The 21,658-nt window shown below is 36.9% G+C and overlaps 1 protein-coding gene across 1 annotated transcript; it reads right to left on the bottom strand.

The window, feature by feature from the left end:
• Positions 1–96: 96 nt before the first annotated feature.
• Positions 97–21,505, bottom strand: LOC111587114 (inter-alpha-trypsin inhibitor heavy chain H3-like). Its single transcript, XM_055010791.1, has 29 exons — positions 21,345–21,505; positions 19,743–19,903; positions 19,505–19,609; positions 19,101–19,263; positions 18,899–19,009; positions 18,549–18,677; positions 18,278–18,394; positions 17,937–18,105; positions 17,737–17,847; positions 16,766–16,947; positions 16,455–16,634; positions 16,250–16,371; positions 15,660–15,895; positions 15,533–15,570; positions 15,090–15,170; positions 14,704–14,767; positions 14,021–14,050; positions 13,149–13,178; positions 9,778–9,807; positions 9,199–9,210; positions 7,256–7,279; positions 4,942–4,968; positions 4,189–4,230; positions 3,632–3,682; positions 3,079–3,186; positions 2,736–2,904; positions 1,741–1,889; positions 1,453–1,537; positions 97–1,328 (listed from the first exon to the last, which is right to left on the bottom strand). The coding sequence occupies exons 1-29, from the start codon at positions 21,414–21,416 to the stop codon at positions 1,214–1,216; spliced, it is 2,913 nt and encodes a 970-aa protein (XP_054866766.1). The 5' UTR covers positions 21,417–21,505; the 3' UTR covers positions 97–1,213.
• Between the last annotated feature and the right edge of the window lie 153 nt (positions 21,506–21,658).

Below are 21,658 nucleotides of genomic sequence, written 5' to 3'. Positions count from 1 at the left end.
ATATTTAGGATAGTGTTACTTTTTGAACCAACAATTCAGGAAGAAAAGATGTTTTACCCTGCTATCCTATAATAAAAAACAACAAAATGAACATAATCCAACCATTATATATTTATTTTTTCAACATTGTGGCATTGCCAGTGAAGAGTTTGAATAGCTTTGTTTATCCACAAGTGTTTTTTTTAGCTTTCATTCATAGTCCTACGTCACTGATTTTGCTTAAGTACATTTGAATACACTTTTACACACCCAGAGAACACCACTGTTAAACAGGTCACAGTGACAAAGCCTGTTAGTGTACAAATGTTATGCTATGTAAACAGCAGAGAAACATTCCACTGCTTTCACTTGTCGTCCTCACCATGGATAAACAGAAGTAGGCAGGTTCACAGGTTAATTCTGATACACTCTTTACCTGTAAAGTACTAAGATGCTTGGCAGAAATGCAGATTTTGTCAGCAACAGTACATAGAACATAGAATCTAGACTAAGGCACTGTGCTTCAGGGCCGACCCTGCTGCTAAATATGTCAACACCTGCAACAAACGTGCTGCTTGACCTTGAGTTGTATGATCAGCAAGTGTTCACCTCTCTTTGCCAAGCAGCAGCACAATGCCACTGCAAAACATATCACTATAACCATGTCCTGTTATTGGCAACTGGATCGTGCATTCTGTTCAATTCAGTTCTATTCTTTCTTTATTTAAACTCAGGCCTCATTTATAGTGAGGCAAGAAAATAAAAATGAGTTTAAAAGATAAATTAGTAAAATCATTTAAAAAAAAAGTCAAGAACAATTAGAGAGTTAAAATTTTTAAAAGCAAATAAATCAAAATAGTATAAGGGATTAAAAAAAACACAAAAGGCCCAGTGTCTTTCACGTATTACAGAGAGGGACGACCACCCAAACTTAAGTTCACATTAATGAGGATTATTAATATTACTAGTCATAAATCTTGAAGCAAAGTGATAAACAATACCGAGGGGCTGAAGGTTTAGATCATCACGGAAGATAAGTGGATGCAATGCAATTCAGTTTTTTCTGCAGAACAATTAACTTCATATGAGACAATCCAAGATATAGGATGCTTTAATTTGTCAATGTTAGTTACAAGTTGAAAGTTTAGGTATTGATTTTCCCTAATTATTAAGTATTAATGCCTTCATTTTCTTTTGTGTGAAATATTTTCAAATTCTTGAACATGGTCCCCAGTTAAAGTTGCGCAACAAAGAAATCATCCAGGCGTCTCTGCAGGGCGGACTCAGCAGACATGAGCCAGCAGTTCATTGTCAGGGGAAACACAACACCATAGTCGACAGCAGTGGCACTACAAAAGGGTGACAGAAATATGTGATGTATCTTTGTGTAGTGGAGTAACAGTATTGCTCTCGGCTTTCCTTTTTTGTGGCAAAAAAAATTAAAAAATAACAACACAAAGGAGGTAAATGTACCTGGTGGCAGAAATCTCCTGGTCCTTGATCTTCAGGTTTGTGAGGGAAGCTTGCTGCACCTCCTCATAAACTGCTGGCGTTAGAGCTGCACACACAGAATCAAACAATAAAGCAAGATCTGAGTCTGAGATGCTGCCACTTAAAGGAACAAACCACAAAATGTTTATGTGATTCTATTTCTGCAGCTGGGTGCAAACATCAAATGCAATATATAGTGTAGCTGATATTAAATCACACTTCAAGCCACGCAAAGACATGCTCACAGACTCACTGAGTCTTTTCACCCACCTAAAATTCCCTCCATGTTGGTGGCTGATGGCTTCTGTCTCAAAACTGGCCAAAGGAATTCCTCGCCATTCTTCTGATGAACTAAAATGATCAGGCGAGCATCTGCAGCTGCAACATCGATTTCCTTGTCCCGTCGAATCACTGTCATACTAGAAGAACATGCAGCTTGTTTTAATGTTCCGATTACTCAGATGGTTGTACTTTCAGTTTGAAGAGGTTAGAAGTTAATATGGGTCTGAACATTTGAATGCAATCAGACGACCAATCACACTAGAGTTTTTATCATCCAACATATTTAAAATCAGCAGTTTGGGTGCTCTATTGCTGTGCAGGAGCTTTACTGTAAGCATCAGTTGCAAAATTTAAAATTGTGAATAATGAAAATTCTGCATCACAAATAGTTTGTCGGGCCCTGCCCTTTTTGAATGCCGAAGAGTGGTTTTTGTATAAATAACCAATCTGTGCTTTCAGTGCCTCATTTGTGTGAGTGACGCTTGCTTAAAACCAAAATCCTCACCTTTAATTTCTTCCTGAGGTTTACAAGACATTGATACTATTCTCATGTCTTTACATAATGAATCTCTAACCAGCAGATACAAAGCTTGGTTTTGATTAAAGAGCAGAGACCAAAGATTGCAGCCATAGTGTTGTTCAGTTCAAAAGTAACAAAATCGGCCCACCAGGACAGTTTTAACTCATTAATTAATACCATATGCATTTAATCAGCACATAAGCCTAAATGTAAAAACAGCAAATTGTTGTTTTTCAAGGGTGAGGTCTCAGAATATTCCTTGGTAAACTTCAACTACAGTGTGTAAACTAAGCTGAACGGCACCAAACATCATAGTAAAAATCAATTCTCTCATGTAACTACTGACAAGATAATAAATAATTAGATTTATTAACATGTCAATCTATTGCTGATGTGAGAATCAACCACATATCTGTACAGATTCATCATTGTGTAATTCCAGGCCATTACAATGCAAAGTCACCTTCCGACTGTGATGGGATCTTGTCCAGTGTGGTGTGTTACATTCTGCCCCAGTCGCACAGTGACTCCTGTGGTGGTAACTTCAACATGCTGATCGGCAGTGAAGTGGATGACAATCTTTTTGAAGCCCCCATTTGTTACTGAGTCAAGCTCACCGTTCACATAAAGCTCTGGAATAAAACAGACCACATACTGCTCAATACCACACTACAGACTAAGGAGATAAATACAGAAATCACAGTCTATGACACACTGAGGGCAACATACTAAATAAAATAATAGGGTTTTGTTGACTGGGCAGATAAAGACTGTGAGGGAGGATAATGAGGAGGAACGTTACTGACCCCTGCTGGGGTGGTGCAGCAGTTTAAGGAGAGCAGCTCCGTTGACATCAAAGCATAGTGGAGGAGATGCACTGTCAGTTTTCAGCAAAAATCTGTGCAAAAGAGGGGCTGAAGATATGGAGACACACAGAGTTACACAGCAGATGGAAAATTAGCAGCTTCCACACTCAACACCAATTCACTAAAGTACTGCTGCACTGCAGCATGTTTGAAGTTCATCTGTTCATTCCAGTCTCAGCTTTGAACGTTTGTGGACCAAATCATCTTAGTTTAGAGATTACATACACACAGGAATGTCCCAATTGTGGTGCATACCTGTCATAAAAAGTTGGAATATAACTATATTTTCTAACTGTTTCATTCAAATATTGACAAAACATATATTGTGTATATTTTTTTGCATGTTGTTTGGACCAAATTCACTTGTTTTAAATGTATGTGTTGTGTGTTAATTAAATCTGTATCTCTCTGTGTGTGTGGTCTCTTGTGAAACAGAATTACAAATATTCTATACAAACTACAAACAATAAATCACAGTTATTCAATACTGTACCAGGAGTTGTTGCTGCTGCCACGAAGGTAGGACGAGGACGGTTACCAGGTCCTGTAAATACATTTAAACAAAGCCAGTTACATACCCTGATATCGCAGAGCTTTAAAATATATTTATAGAACATCCATGTTCTGATTCCTATCCCCAACTTCAAAACAAAAAACCAAATACATGTTGTTTTAATCTTCATCTGCCTCATCACCTTTAGAAATATATTTTTATTTTAAAACATTTTTGTTGCTGAAATTTGTCCATATGCGTTTAGACCTTTTTTGTGTCTGTATTTAAAAATTACTTGTATTTAGTGCAAGTAGACAACTCATCTGAATAAGTTGGCTGACAAATGAACAAAGTTAAAACTAATTCGCATATAACCAATTAGCTTTCACAGGTTGTGTTGTGATGCAAATGTAGGTAATTTCTAATAATTTCTTTAAATATTATAAGGACAGATTTAGAGAACTGTCCACTTCCTTGTTACATGAATGTGGATGGTCAGTGCCAAAATTACAGATGTAGAAGGACAGCTTACAACAAACATAGAAAAAGACATTTACGTTTCTGAAGTTTTGGTCTTCGAGGTATACTGTCGGCACGACCTTAAAAACAAACAAACAAAAACAAACAGTAAAGCATAAGAATATACATTTGTTTAGAAGTGCCTTAAACAGTCATCTTTAAACACTATATTTAAAGATGATTGTTTAAAGCATTTCTAAATAAATGTATATCTTTAAATATTGTGTTTTCACATTTTGAGTTACTGCAGTATTATCAGTATTACAGATAAATTCTACATTAAGAAGTTTCTTTTATAGAAAAAATTCTGAGAATAGTACAACTATAATTTTTGTAATTTTGAAAAAAAATCTTTAAAAATTGCAAGGCATTTATGTTATTATTGGTAAAGGGACAGCTTTAGTTGAATGGTGGAAAGTAGAATGGAGGCTTTAATGTGTCTTTAAATTGTAAATCTAATTTGTAATTCAATCGAGCTTCTTCAACACCTTGAACTCCTCACCTTCAGCCACATTTCAGTTTAAACGCCCGCATTCAAAATTAGACATCATGAAAATAGGTGAGAGCTTAGTCACCACTGCAACACTCCACTTGTCACTTTCACAGTTCAATTCATCCTCACAAGTAAACAAGAACCTGAGATCTAGTTTCCAACTTTAAGTGATACATTCTGAGAGGTCTGCTGAAGAACAGCTCAGAACTAACAGCATATTGGGAAGGGGTGATCTTAATGTTGTGGCTCATCAAACATAGTGTTATCAAAACAGTGCAGATGTGTGTTCATATCATACCTATAGGTGCAGCAGCGTAGAAAGCATCTGGGTAGGAAGGAAATTTAGATACATTTAAGAAATACCTATCATTTGCAAATTAGTTAACAGTATTGCAGGTGTTCATAAACAGCTTCTTTCCTCAGCTGTCATTCTACTGAACTCTACACCACAGTGGTGACCCCAACATCCCAACATCCCTCCCCCATCCATGTTCACCCTGGACTTCATACTGTGCATATGCTGCATATATGCTCCATCTTACATCTGACAGATTGTTCATACTATTTATTATTACTATTTATATTCATACTGCTAATCCCGTATGTACACTGCATATATAGCATTAATACTGCTTACACTGTTATGCTGTTCATACAGTTTATACTTTTCATAGTATTTATACTGTTTATACTACTTTTAACACTATTTATCTCTACCTGTAGATTTAGATCCAAATTCACCAGTTAACCTCAACATGTTTTGAGTTAGAACATGCAAACTCCATGCAGAAAGATCCCAGCCCCAGGCTGAGATGCGAAACAGGGATCTTGTAGGTGCAAGGTGACAGTGCTAACCACTGAGCCACTGACCCTGGCAACACTAAACATTAATTCTGTTTATACTGTAACATACTGCATATACCATACTGTAAATTATGTATTTTATTGCTGCTTATGCACTTGTGGTTGAATGTTAAACTGCATTTCGTTGTGATAGTACTTGTACTCTGTAAAATGACAATAAGGGTCTAATCTAATCTAATCTCATCTAAAGTGTAATACATAATAATCAAAAAGTTTGTTGTTGTTTTCATCTTGTTTCCCCAGTTAATTTCATTGTAATTGAGAAGAAAGTTGAATTACAACATCTGTTGCAGGGATGGTGGAGGAATTTAATGCACTAGATCAAGATATACACTACCAGTCAAAAGTTTGACTGGTAGTGTATATCATCTTGCTCGTCAAGGATTTCACCGATAACATACAGTAGATTCAGAAGTTCTTTAAAGGTTGATCCTCAACGTCTCTTTTTATGTGTAATCTATAAACTTCACAATTAAAAAGTCAGCAATAACATGGAGAAGAATGCTTCATGTGAGCCAGTATACATCTTTCTGGAACAATCCTTGGATTGCTCCCTGAAGTTTGCCATTAAATGGATGACATTAAATGGATGGAGATTAAATATTGTGTTCACATGTTGTTACAATCAGCAATATGCTAGGAGAACTGATGTCAAATAAAGACAGAAATGCAGGTTGGAATTTAACAAGATATACTGCAGTCAATGAAAACGGGTTTTCTATAAGAGTTAATATACAAGCTCTAATAAGGAACTGACTTTAATGTGAACTTACAAGTTGATCTAAATTATTAGAAACCAGAAAATACTGACATGCAATTTTGATCCATCAAATTATGTTTTTCAAAACATATTACTGGTTTCATCAAAATGTCTACAGAGTTGAATTATTCTTTTTTTTAAACTGTATTAAGCTAAATGTATTCAAGAAAACCGCATATTCTCCTGCACTACTACACTGTAGAAAATACTACTACAGAAAGTTCACAAAAACCAACTGAGTGGTCCATAGCAATGAGAACCTGTTATTCAAGCAATACATCTCACAAGTCCTTCTGAACAGCACATAAAGCAACACATAATGGTTATATTGCTTCTCACATAACTGCACAACTCCCATAATCTCTCCATTATATCTGTAAACAAATTTTTGTCTCAGATTGTTCTTAATGCCCAACTGCCAAAGCATCCCAATACTGCAACTAAATCTTGCAGGGAGTGAGCTCACATGTTCATTGCCTCGCATATTCTTGATTAGGCATCAATTCCTTTGAATAAAATATTGAAAAACTGCAACATCAGTCGTGTATTTTTATTAATTTTGTTTGCTTATGTGTGGAATTCAACTGATATGTCTTTAGTTTAAAATTTTCCAGAGGGAAACAGAAGGTATTTTTGAATACTTAAGATAAGCTTTTTTATCTGCAAAAAAGGAGCTTCTCACTACTCTGCAGTTCTCCACACTTCTGGGTCAGAAAAGATTTACTCCTTAGGTTATCACTACACTACATGTAGAACACACTGGAACAAGTCTGATCAGTGGCAGCTCCACTTTGTGGGGTCCAGGATGTAAAGAGCTCTCTGCTAAGAGAAACCACTTCAGAGGCTGTGCAGAGTCAATGCCTTGGCAGGTGGAGCTTTTTTGGTGGCATTCACAGAACTAACAGCATGTTGGGCAGGTGTGGTCATAATGTTCTAGCTCATAAACACCGTCATATCAGAACAGTGCAGATGTGTGCTCATGTCATACCGTCAAAGTCTTCCATGTCAAAAGCTGAGTGGGAAGATAAACATAAAATTTAGATAGTGTAAGAAATATTTATCACTTGTACATTAGATTACAGTATCACAGGTGAGTCTCTGAGAGGTTATAATTGCTTCATTAATGCATTACTTCAATGTTAGTTGTTTGTTCTCACTTGTGAAAAACAAATTATTCAGTTAAGTCAGTCCATTCACTCTTAAATAATTGTTGATTAATGAATTGCATTTCACACATACATTCACTCCCCTCCAAAAGTTTTGGAACAGTGAGACCAATTCCTTTATTTTTGCTGTAGACTGAAGGCATTTTGAAATCAAAAGGTGAATATGAATATTTCAGCTTTTATTTCCAGATATTTACATCTGGATTTGGTACACAACTTAGAAGATAGCATTATTTGTAACGGAACACCAAATTTTTAGGTGAGCAAAAGCATTGGAACAGATCAACTTAAAATAAATTAAAGTGAACAAGACTTAATATTTAGTTAGAAATCCTTTGCTTACAATAACTGCATCAAGCCTGTGACCCACTGACATCACCAAACTTTTGCATTATTCTTTTGTGATGCTTTACCAGGCTTTCACCATAGCCTCTTTCAGTTGTTTTTCGTTTTGGGAGTTACTCCCTTCAGTCTCCTCTTTAGCAGTTAAAATGCAGCTCTATAGGGTTTAAGTCTGGAGATTGACTTGGCCAGTCTAAAACCTTCCACTTCTTGCTCCTGATGACTTCCTTTGTTGTTTTGGCAGTGTGTTTTGGGTCATTATCTTGCTGCACGATGAAGGATCTCCCATCAGTTTTGTTGCATATTTATATAACTTGGCAGACAAAATGTCTCTGTAAGCTTCTGAGTTCATTTTGCTGCTGCCATCATGTGTTACATCATCAATGCAGATTAATGAGCCCATCCCAGAAGAAGCCATGCCAGCCCAAGCCATGACATCACCTCTACTGTGGTTCACAGATGAGCTTGGATGTTTGGGATCATGAGCAGATCCTTTCTTTCTCTAAACTTCAGCCTTTCCATCACTTAGTAAAGGTTCATGTTTGTCTCATCAGTCCATAAAATGTTGCTCTTTTCTTGCTATTCTTCTTGCTAATGAGTGGTTTGCATCTTCTAGTGTAGCCTCTGTACTTCTGTTTATGAAGTCTTCTGTGAACAGTAGATTGTGATACCTTCACTACTGCCCTCTGGAGGTTGTTTTAGGGTCTTTCTTTACAGCTCTCACAATGGTTCTGTCATCAACTGCTGCTGTTTTGGTCTACCTGTTCAACATCTGTTACTTAGTACACCAGTGGTTTCTTTCTTCTTCAGGATATTCCAAATGGTTGTACTGGTTGTGGCCAATGTTTGTGCAATGGCTCTGATTGATTTTCCATCTTCTCTCAGCTTCACAATTGCTTGTTTTTCACTCATAGACAGCTCTCTGGTTTTCCTGTTGGTTACACCTCTAACTATAGATGCAGTCTGCACAGACAAAACCCAAATCTGAAACTGAACGTAGACATTGAGCGCTATTTATTGTTTGAATAATCAATGTAATAGGCCACACCAGGCAACAAAACACACCTGTCAGTCACATTTTCCAATACTTTTGCTCACATGAAAAATGGGTGGGTTTAAACAAAAGGTGTTATCTTCTAAGTTGTGTATCAGATCCAGATGTAAATACCTGGAAATTAAAGCTGAAATGTTAATCTCTTGTCTCATATTCATCGTTTGATGTCAAACCCAAATGTTTTCAATCTACAGCAAAAATAAAGGAATTGGCCTCACTGTTCCAATACTTTTGGAGGGGAGTGTACTTATGCCCCCTTTTCACACACACCAGCTTATTAATGCAAGCAAACTTACAAACCACAAACTTGTAGTTCTGTACCCACACATTGTAATTGCACACACATCACATCATGCAAATGTGTCTTACCTGGCACTGGCACTGTGAAAGAGAGAATGTTGAAAAAGAGATGTTAGATGCTGAACTATTGATTCTGTATTGTCTTTGTTTTGATATTATAATTGATTCAAAATCAGACTCAGAAGTCTTTTATAATCCTGCAGAGAGCATATGCTGTTCACATGTTGGCATAATTTACAATATAATTTAATTAGAAGTGATATCAAATAAAGATAGAAAACAAGTTGGATTTTAACAAGAGATATTACAGTCAGTGAAAGTTCGTTTTCTGTGTAAATTAATATAGAGATTCTATCTAGGAACTGACTTGGGAGATTAACTCACTTGATTTTTAGAAGTTATTACAAACCAGAAAATACCGACATACAATTTTGATCCATCAAATTGTGTTTTTTAAAATATATTACAGGACAATATCTACAGACTTGGATTTTTTTGTCATTAACTCTAAGAAGCTTTTACTCAAGCACCAGAAATCCACATTTTCTGATGTGTACATTGTTGCATTGTTATTCTTTATCTCAATAAAGAGTAAAATACATTTTACATATACATCAAAACAGAGCAAGTATGTGATGTATTTCATACTTGCAGCCAGAGGATAGCCAGCCCCTCCCCCTAAAAAGAAAAAGATGATATAATACAGTGTCATTACAGTTACAAATCATGTCCTGTAAATTAGCTCGAAATCTCTCGTGTGTTTTAAAGAGACACATCTGAGCCAGCCTTGTTGCTGATCCATGCAAGTTTTGGTTGCAAATTAAACATTCAACTGACTTTGTGAATTAATGCATAAAGTGGGAAAACATTTAATAAATAAATTAATATTTTGGTTAGGCATCAATTAGCTAAAATTCTGGAAAGATTGAACATCTATTTTCTTGTAACTTTCTGGCTTTGATTCAAATTTATCTGATGCATCTTTGAAGATGACTGTCTGTGTTCATAATAATTTACAAGGAGAAAATAGCGCAGACTGAAAAGTTATATATCTTTCATTTCTTCTTTTAAATAACCATAGTTTTCCCCCTTTAAACATAATGAAACAACATACATTTATATGTTTATACAGTGCAGAATTAGAATATAATGACAATGCTGCATATATGCTGTAGGTTGTATGCAAAATACAGTATCACCTGCCATATCTGGCAACACAACACTTGCTGAAAAGAGAATGATAAATGACCTTGCATTGGTGCCAAACTGTATTGTAAACTGTTGCAGCATGATACAAGTAAGAATTGCTTCAGGCAAAGCATTCATACACAGAACGGGGAACCCTCCTGTTCTCAAGAAGAAATTCTATCAGTGTCAGAGGTGAATTACAGCAGGAGACTGCTGTGATCAACCTCAATATCTGCAATTCTCTGGAGCAAATGGTGCTACATTCATTTCTTTACAGCATGAGTGTGAATCTCAGACAGACAGTCTGGATCCGTGGTGAGGAAGTTTCCGGCCTCCCATCGTGTTCCAGCCAACGGAGACTCCAAACCGATCAGCACTGCACAAAGTAGGCAAAGCCAGCCTCTCCTATCTGCTCCTGATTGGGTTGATGTTATTATAACTTGACGATAGTTACAGTGGATATAAAAAGTCTACACACCCCTGTTGAAATGCCAGGTTTTTGTGACATAAAAAAATGATACCAAGTTAAATAATTTCACAACTTTTTCAACCTTTAATGTGACCTATAACCTGTACAACGCAATTGAAAAACAAACTGAAACCTTTAAAGGGGAAAAATAAAAAATAAAAAACTTAAAATAGCCTGGTTGCATAAATATGCACACCCTTAAACTAATACCTTGTTGCAGCACCTTTGGCTTTTATTACAGCACTCAGTGTTTTTGGACAGGAGTCTATCAGCGTGGTACATCTTGATGTGGCAATATTTGCCCACTCTTCTTTGCAAAACCGCTCCAAATCTGACAGATTGCGAGGGCATCTTCTGTGCACAGCCCTCTTCAGATCACCCCACAGATGTTCGATCGGATTCAAGTCTGGACTCTGGCTGGGCCATTCCAAAACCTCAATCTTAGTCTGGTGAAGCTATTCTTTTGTTGATTTGGATGTGTGCTTTGGGTCATTGTCGTGCTGAAAGATGAAGTTCCTCTTCATCTTCAGCTTTCTAACAGAAGCCTGAAGGTTTTGTGCCAACACTGACTGGTATTTGAAACTGTTCATAATTCCCTCCACCCTGACTAAGACCTCAGTTCCAGCTGAAGAAAAACACCCCCAAAGCATGATGCTGCCACCACCATGCTTTACTGTAGGTGTGATGTTCTTTTGGTGATGAGCAGTAGTGTTTTTACGCCAAATATACCTTTTGGAATTATGGCCAAAAAGTTCAACTTTGGTTTCATCGGACAATAACACATTTTCCCACATGCGTTTGGGAGATTTCAAATGTGTTTTTGTGAAATGAAGCTGGGCTTGGATGTTTTTCTTCGTAAGATAAGGCTTCCATCTTGCCACCCTACCCCATAGTCCAGACATATGAAGAAGACAGGAGATTGTTGTCACAGCCAGTACTTGCCAGAAATTCCTGCAGCTCCTTCAATGTTGCTGTCAGCCTCTTGGCAGCCTCCCTCACCAGTTTTCTTCTCGTCTTATCAATTTTGGATGGACGTCCTGTTCTTGGTAATGTCACTGTTGTGCCATATTTTCTCCACTTGATGATGACTGTCTTCACTGTGTTCCATGGTATATTTAATTCCTCGGAAATTCTTTTGTACCCTTCACCTGACTGATATCTTTGAACAATGAGATCCCTCTGATGCTTTGAAAGCTCTCTGTGGACCATGGCTTGTGCTGGAAGATGTGGCTATAAAAATGTCAGGAAAAGCCTACTAGAACAGCTTAACTTAATTTGGGGTTAATCAGAGGCACTTTAAATAGTGACAGGTGTGTGTTGACTCCAATTTAACATGAGTTTGAATGTAATTGGTTAAATCTGAACACAGTCACATCCCCAGTTATAAGAGGGCGTACACACTTATGCAACCTCATTATCTCAGTTGTTTATTTTTACTTCACCTCCCTCTACAGTTTCAGTTTGGTTTTCAGTTGTGTTGTACAGGTTATAGGTCACATTAAAGGTGGAAAAAGTTGTGAAATTATTTATCTTGGTGTCATTTTTTTACGTCACAAAAACCTGGCATTTGAACAGGGGTGTGTAGACTTTTTATATCCACTGTACATTTATCTACTCTTAGGCGTGCGTGTCGATTGTAATCCAGATTATAGATTCATCATGTTACATCGTTCACTATCTACCCTCCTTTCACCATAATCCTCTTCCTTTAGCCTATTAACCTGATTTCACATATTCCCCCCACACACACATACACACACACTAGGTATTTCACTGTATATAGCTCACCTGTATTGTCTTAGTAGAATAGTTAATAAATGTTTTTCATTTAGACCAATTCATGGTCTTGTGCATTTCTTTGTGGGGGAACTGAGGTCAATTTAATCAGAATTCTGGACTTTCAGATATCAGACTGACCAACGTCATGGTAATCAAAGTCTCTTTGAGACTTAGTTTAAATTGATAATTTCCTCAGACAAACAGGATGGTGGCAGGTTGGATTTTAACAAGAGATATTGCAGTCAGTGAAAGTGTGTTTTCTGTGTAAATTAATATACAGACTTTATTTAGGAACTGACTTGGGAGATTAACTCACTTGATTTATAGAAGTTATTCCAAACCAGAAAATACCGACATGCAATTATGATCCATCAAATCGTGTTTTTTAAAATATATTACAGGACGATATCTACAGACTTGGATTTTTTTTTTGTCATTAACTGTAAGAAACTTTTACTCAAGCACCAGAAATCCACATTTTCTGATGTGTACATTGTTGCATTGTTATTCTTTATCACAATAAACAGTAAAATACATTTTACATATACATCATAATAGAGCAACTATGAGCCGTATGACATACCTGCACCCACAGGAGGGCCAGCCATTCCCCCTAAAAAAGACAAAGATGATATAATACAGTGTCACTACAGTTACAATTTACTCTAAGGACATCGTGTCCTGTAAATTAGCTTGAAGCCTCTCAAGTGTGTTTTAGAGAGATATGCCCAAGCCAGCCTTTTTGCTGATCCATGTTTTGGTTAGAAAGTAAACATTCAACTTACTGTGTGAATCAATGCATGAACTTGCAAAACATTTAATGAATAAATTAATATTTTGGTTAGGCATCAATTAGCTAAAATTCTGGAAAGATTGAACATCTATTTTCTTGTAACTTTCTGGGGCTTTGATTCAAATTTATCTGATGCATCTTTGAAGATGACTGTCTGTGTTCATAATAATTTACATGGAGAAAATAGTGCAGACAGAAAAGTTGTAAATTTCTCATTTCTTCTTCTAAATAACCATAGTTTTTCCCCCTTTAAGCATAATGAAACAACATACATTTATATATTTATACAGTGCAGAATTAGAATATAATGACAATGCTGCATATATACTGTAGGTTGTATGCAAAATACAGTATCACCTGCCATATCTGGCAACACAACACTTGCTGAAAAGAGAATGATAAATGACCTTGCATTGGTGCCAAACTGTATTGTAAACTGTTGCAGCATGATACAAGTAAGAATTGCTTCAGGCAAAGCATTCATACACAGAACGGGGAACCCTCCTGTTCTCAAGAAGAAATTCTATCAGTGTCACTCAAGCACCAGAAATCCACATTTTCTGATGTGTACATTGTTGCATTGTTATTCTTTATCTCAATAAACAGTAAAATACATTTTACATATACATCATAATAGAGCAACTATGAGCCGTATGACATACCTGAAATCATATGATAGCCAGCCCCTCCCCCTAAAATGACAAAGATGATATAATACAGTGTCACTACAGTTACAAATTTACTCTAAGGACATCATGTCCTGTAAATTAGCTTGAAGCCTCTGAAGTGTGTTTTAGAGAGAAATGGCTCAGAAATATTTGCTGATCCATGCAGGTTTTGGTTAGAAATTACACATGCAACTGACTGTGTGAATTAATGCATAAACTGGTAAGATATTTAAGATATAAATTAATACTTTGGTTAGGTATCAGTTAGCTAAAATTCTGGAAAGATTGAACATCTATTTTCATGTAACTTTTTGGCTTTGATTCAAATTTTTCTGATACATCTTTGAGGATGACTGTGTTCATAATTTCATAAAGTTATATAACTTTAAACATCTGTCTCTCTCTCTCTCCAAATGTATATGCGGCCTACAACCTACATATGTGTGTGTGTGTGTGTGTGTGTATATATATATATATATGTATATATATGTATATATATGTATATATATGTATATATGTATATATATATGTATATGTATATATATATATATATATATATATATATATATATATATATATATATATATATATATATATATATATATATATATATATATATATATATATATATATATATATATAAATAAATAAAAAAAGTTGTATGCAAAATACAATACCTCTTTTCATATCTGGCAACATAGCATTTGCTGAAAAGAGAATGATAAATGACCTTGCATTAACCTTGCATTAGTGCTAGATTGTATTGGAAACTGCTGCAGCATGACACAAATAAGAATTGTTTCATTGATGCATTAATTTAGTATTAAATAATTATTTGCTCTCACTTGTGAAAAACTAATAAATCATTTCAGTCAGTTCATTCCTTTGCAAATTATGGCTGATTGACTAGCAAGGACCACACCATCGATTTGAAGCTTGGTTGTTTATTGGATGCAAAGGATCGTTATGTTGGTGATGACTGAGTTGAGTTGATGCGATGTGGAGGGAAAAGCTTAGTCAGAAGGAAACCAGCAGGTAACCTGCTGTCTACACTGAAACTGACTGAGAATCTGGCATCCCGGTGTGTAAAAAGTAGAGGGTTGTTGACGCGGGGGTCATAGTTAGTGACAGTGGCATTGAGGTGCTAGGAATCAGGGCAAGAAATTGATGACAGATGTGATACAAAGTGGTCGTGAGGGCAGGCCAGTGAAGATTAACTGCTGCTGCAGAAGTGACTGTGCAGGTATCTGCACTCAGGCATGTTGTAGCCAGCTAGGTTAAGACAGATAGTTTGTCCTTAAGTGGTATGTATAGGCATATGAGAGGAAGGGGAGTGATTGAGGTGTGGTCCTGCTTGTGAACCTCAGCTAAAGATTTTATGTTCATTAAATGAACTGCATTTCACACATACACATTTACTCCCAGTTGTCACACACACTAATTTGTTAATGCAAACAAATTTACAAACCACAAACTTAGCTCTGTATCCATGCATTGTAATTTCACTATCACATCATGCAAATGTTTCTTACTTGGCATCATCCCTGTTAAGAGAGAATGTTGAAAAAGCGATGTTAGATACTGAGCTATTGATTCTGCACTTCTTTGTTTTATTTACATTTACGTTGCTCACCAGCAAAACCTCTGTGACTCGGAGGTGAGTGAAGACGAAAAGAGTGTTGACGAATCCGTGTATTGGCTTGCCTCCCTGGTGCTTCACCTTCCTTGGGTTTATGAAGCACATCTGTGTTCTCCCCTGGAGGCTTGGTGACCACCATGGATGTGAGTGGGGTCACAAAGCTATACTTAAGTGACAACTCCAAAGCATCTTTCTTCACCTTCTCTTTCTCAGGTCCAGATAACTGCAGCCTGTGCCATAAATTGTTATCATGTTGTCATCTGTGTTTTGAAATGCGGACACAACTTACAATTGTCAGCTAGAAATGAGAGGCCTACTTTTATTTACTTCTGTGTGAAATTGAAGATCCAACCAATTTTGACCAGTAAATCTTTCACTATCATCCCTGGAAACTGTGTATATGTCCAGGAACTAAACACAGCTGTTTCAATTTAAAATATTTTGGATTTTAAACTCAAATCTGAAAAAAACAGTCATTTAAAAGTCTGACATTCTCAACAAATTATTGACTGAATACAAAAAAATAATAAATAATTGCTTGCCAACAAGTACAAAGAGAAAAGACCATCAGATGTCATACTCACTCTTTCTCCAGAAGCTGTTTAACTGTGAGGTAGGCCCAAACCCTCTGGATGTGGCCACCAGATTCTGTTCCAGTCGACTCCACAGAGGTGTTTGTGCCAGAAAAGGTAACCTTTCTTCTCCCCTGTAATAATTCAAAAGAACTTTAATGTCAGCAACTTTCACAAAAGTCATTACAACTGAGGTGCAGTAAGAATGAAGACTTACTGAAATGGCCACAACTTGTGGAGCGAATGTTTCCACGTCATTGTCAGTGATCTGACCAGCCACCACGATCTCAGAGCCATTATAATACATGCTAAAGTTAGTCTGGGTAAGATTGGTTCCACCAGTATAGAGCAGTGTCAGGTCTGTCAGCAGAGGAGTAGCTACCTCTTCATAGAAACCCTGTTTACATATAATATAGACACCAGATGAATGTTTCACTTTTCCACAGCAGCCAAACATTACATTTTTTTTCAGGCGAAATGGAAAACATTGCATTGTATAAAGTTTATTGATAAGGTGAGGGAACATACCTTCAGCTGCAAATCAGCGTCAGAGTCTTCATAAATTCTTCTTGCCACACCGTTGTTCTGTAGTGACATTTTCTCAAGGAAGTTAAAATTGACGTCAAAACCAAAACCAAGACAGTAGAGTGGGAATTTATCTGCAATGGCCCTTCTGACATTGGACTGTATTACTTCAATATTTGTCTCCCCTGCAAGGACACAAGACATGGTAATTTGAGCACTTTCTGCAGTACAATCAAACAACTGTTTGAAAAATCTTTGAAGAAATGATGGATTCTGTTGGTAAACATTAGCAAATATCTAGGAAGTTGGTCCTTATCCCCTGATGTAACCCATAGAAGTATACTGACCTATGATAAACTACTGTTTAAAAATAAATTAATTACACCTTTCTATACAGATAGTTCCCTGTCAGGAAGGGCTGTCTAATGTAAAGTGATTTAAATATTCTTAAATACGTTTTGCTGCTGACCCTGTCTATGTAAGTTCATGTTTTAGTTTCTGTCCTGGTCCCTCTGTCAGCTTCTCCAGATTGGAGGCATACTAACTGTCATCTACGTAGATAATACACTGACTATTGTTAAGCATCTCATACAACAACATTTCAAAGAAACTTAATTTATATTGTAAGATTTGACAGCACTATGGCAAAGATTTGATTTGGGTTAAACACAAAAAAAAGTCAAGATTGGATGTCCTTCATTGTCATAGTTAATGGAATGGTTGAAAGAAACATTGCTGATAATTGGTTTGAAACAGAAATCCAGCAGGTTCTCATGTGTAAAATCTAATGTTTTGTTGACCCAACCATCCAGCCTGAGCTCCCACATGCAGACTTTATGCGTGTAAATAACAACCACCGTCATTGCTCCTGTCACATGTGCTGCAGCCAAATATGTGATTGGTAATTTTATAGGACAGTCTAAATTTCTTAAAGTATTTGTGCTCATTTGTGTGCAGGTGTGCTTTATTAAAACCTGAGGTTGGATCTCCATCCGTGAGAAGTATAAGGATAGATGCTGAACCTTCCCTTGGATGTGCATTCAGCATACTTGCTCCTTTTAACACTGCCTGGTTAATGTCTGTGGCTGAAATGCAACAAAATATGTTTCATTGTTGTCATTCTGCTGCCATATGATCATATTCCACAATGAAAATATTGATTGAAAAATATCACCTCCTCTATCTCTTATTGTCCGTGCAAAACTCTTGGCGCTCTCCACATTTCCACTGCTGGCCTGAACAAGTTCTCGTTTCCAGTGAATAATGTCACCATCAAAAGTGATAAGACCAAAGTAGTCATCTTCAGCCAGGTCATTTAGGATATGGATTAATGCGATTCGTGTCTGGGCAAAAACAGCATGCACACAATAGCATTATTATTCAAGTCAGAAATAACGTAATAGTTATGTTACATGTTAGTTCGTGTTTGTTCTGAAATCATGTACTTGGCTGTAATGTTAATCTGTGAGAGACTTTGATAATCTGTCCCAAACACATTCTCTTCAAATGCTGTACCTGCTCTATTTTCCTGCCGTGCATTGAGCCACTTTGATCAATAAGAAAGACAACATTTTTTGGTATTCGGGAAAGACCAGCTGGAGCAAAGTGATGAACAAAGTACCCATCAGATTTCTTCAAGGGAATAAGAATAAAGAAGTTAGACTCGCTGAAAGTTATTGAAATGACAGGAAAACATATAAAATCAATTCATGTGAGCTGATATATTTTTGTTTGTACAGTGCTAATTCACAGTAGAATGTTTTCAGGAAAACAACACTTGTTTTACCTTGATGTCTCCCAGTGAGGTGTCCCTGTTTACATCATAAACAATAACCAGATCTCCATTCATACCATCCACTCCGCAGCTGTCACATGTTTTCTGTTGGTCCTCTGTTGGATAGAAATGCACCCATGCCTGGAAGCAGAAAAATTCTAATTAATGTTAGTAGACACAGTAGTCAGCGGTTTGTACAGATTATACAACGAACAATATCAACAGATATCATTTAAACTTGAACAGTTAAAACAATAAATGATACCACCGTCATGTGTAATTTAGCTAATACAAGCCATAATAAAACAGCAGCTGAGTTGAATATAAACTAAAACTAGAACTAGAATCGCTGCGTGCTTTACCTGTTTGTCTGCGTGTGTTTTGGTGATGGCATTAGCCAGGGCTTTGGTGCTTAGTCCTCCTTTCACATTGATGAAACTGATGCCAGCTTTCTCATGAATGTACACATCAACCTGACATTAAGTGCATTAAAATAGACAGAAACATTATTACTCCAGCATGGCTTTCTGTGATGATCACTGAAAACATAGACAGGAGAGACACCTTGAAGTCTTTGACAGGCTGCATAGGTCGAGCATGGATTTGCAGCTCATACTTCCCAAGGGTACGTTTCATCAGTTCCTCATATGTGAGTTCAAAGGTGACCTTTTGGTGAGCAGCCACAGTAACAGAAGTCTTAAATTCCTCCAGGGTCCTGCCTACAGAGCTAAAGCAAAGACAATAATAGTTGCATTTAAGTGCATCAAACACATGAATTGCATCAAACTGTGAAAAATGTGATTTTGCTGTTCTTCTTGTTTTATTTGAAATGTTATAGAGGAATGGATAGATGAAATTGTGCAAGAAAAAAGAAAACATTAGTGTGGTCAATAAACAACCTCAGTAATTTGTGTGACTTATCCTGAAAAACACATACGGTTTGTTGACAAATACATGTTTACATATACCTGACAATCCCAGCGCTTTGGCCACGAGACACAGCGTCAGTATACTGCTTCTGAGCCTGCTCCTTAGCTTTCACAATGCCATCATACGCCTGGCCATCTATAAACCTGAAGAGGATCAAGAAAGACATTATTAAATATCCTAATTTGCCTGCAATTTTTTTCTTGTGATTCTTTAATGTGCAGGTCTGTATTTGAAAATGCCTCTCCATGTCCACAGAGTTTCTCTTTTTCTACATACATTCTGAATTTACTGATGAAGGCATTCTTTGGAATCCTAACGTGGAATTCTATTTCCTTTGACTCATCCATACGATTGGCCACACGGCTTGTGATGACAGTGGTGGCATAGCGATCGGTCACTGTAGAGTTGATGTGAAAGCTGTAGATGTCCCAGTCGTCCTGAGCAAACACAGAAGGCATGTTTCACAAAAAAAATAAAACAAAAAGATAGCTTGACTAATCAAACTGGCTGATGACCAGCTGACCAAAGATCAGATGTTGGTGATAAAGCGCTATTTTTATTTCACCCACCAGGGCTAGTGGGTGAGATCTCATTGGTATAATGGTAGAAACACCTCATTCTTGTTATTTTTTCACAAAATCTTATCATTTCGCATTGGCTGTGCAGGTCCACAGTCCCAGTATCCCCACATTCATGAAACACACACATCAGACTTACACTCATTAGCTAAAGATTTACACCCTGTTATTTGTGCTGAAAAGGGATTTGACTCCCAACAATGTGACTGTTCGAATGTCGGTCTTAGCAACATATCACTTAGCAACACATTACAGTGTTAACTTACAATAATTTTACCATAACCTAATCTTCATTAAAACCTTAATGTAATATGAAGTTTTTTACTATAAAGCTCAGAGGACCTTATGCCAACTAAAATCAATTCCCTGGTGGCTTGAATTAACCCAGCCTGAACAAGAACCTAAATTTCATCTAGCCAAATGTTAAACCATGTCTTCAGCATAAAATTTCATGATTTATGGGAATCTTTGTTCCCAAAATGTTGGTGGGTTCTTTGTTGGTGCCTTTATCTTTGTGAAGACAATCAATGGCATTCCATCATCTTAACCATCATGAACCATGACCCAGATCTAATTCTAACAAAAAGTAAACTGAGCCTGAAACCTTAAAAAGTAAATTCTCCTCACTTTCTACTGGTGTCCTCACTGCTCAAAACCTGTGGTCCTCACATGGACATATGCATAAAAAGACATACACACTCGTGATTCTATCTCTTCATTTCATAGTAATTTCTTTGAGACTTGCCGTAACACTTAACTTTAAATACTACTTTTATAGCCCTAAATGCAACCCTGCCCCAACCATAAACCAAGTTTTCATATGTTCTTTTACATATATCCGTAATTCTACATAGTTTAATGCTCATTTTCCTTCCACAATCTGTTGCTCCTGTTTAAATGCATGTGTGTTTTATTTTGTGTAAGTGCTTTGGGAGCTAAGTGAACACCAGAGTTTGATTTATCTTAAAACTGAATGTTTTAAGATAAATAAAACTTTTACACACACACACACACACACACACACCGGAACATCATGAAACAACTCTGAAGGTAAAGAGCCAAGAGGTCCTTCAACCTGCTTTTTCTGATGTTTATCAGAGGCAGAGTTCAGTGTGTTGCAACTGACCGAAAAAAAATGCAGAGATGAAAAAAAGAGAGAAAGAAATAAAAATCAAGCACAAATTAGATGAAATCTGAAAAGTCTGTGAAAATGAAGCTGCGGTGCTAAAATATAGACATGCTTGATAGAGTCAGTGTCCTTGCAATGTTGTGCTCTGCCCCTTAAGTTTTGCAACCTTACCTTGTTTGGTAGTGTGGTAGCCAAAGCCAGCAGCAGCCCAAAGAGGGTTAGTTGCAGCACAGTTCTCTCCATGATGCGTCCCACCAGAGTGCAAGCCAGGCAGCTGAAGCTGTCTTTTAAACTCAGACAAACAAGGACAGCATTAATGTGTACATAATAGGGGCAAACTCTTATTTCTCCCTTTCAACCCACGCACACTCACACACACTAAAGTGCACTCCCCCCAAAAGGAGGGATTTATCGGAAATTCAGCAAAAACACACAAAAACCCACTCCCCTCCAAAAAAAGAGGTATTATCAAAAATTCAGCTGCT

Source organism: Amphiprion ocellaris, chromosome 5 (assembly GCF_022539595.1).
Source record: "Amphiprion ocellaris isolate individual 3 ecotype Okinawa chromosome 5, ASM2253959v1, whole genome shotgun sequence".
In the NCBI taxonomy this organism is placed as follows: domain Eukaryota; kingdom Metazoa; phylum Chordata; class Actinopteri; family Pomacentridae; genus Amphiprion; species Amphiprion ocellaris.
Note: the sequence above shows the minus strand (reverse complement) of the source record. Positions and strands in the feature narration are given on the sequence as shown.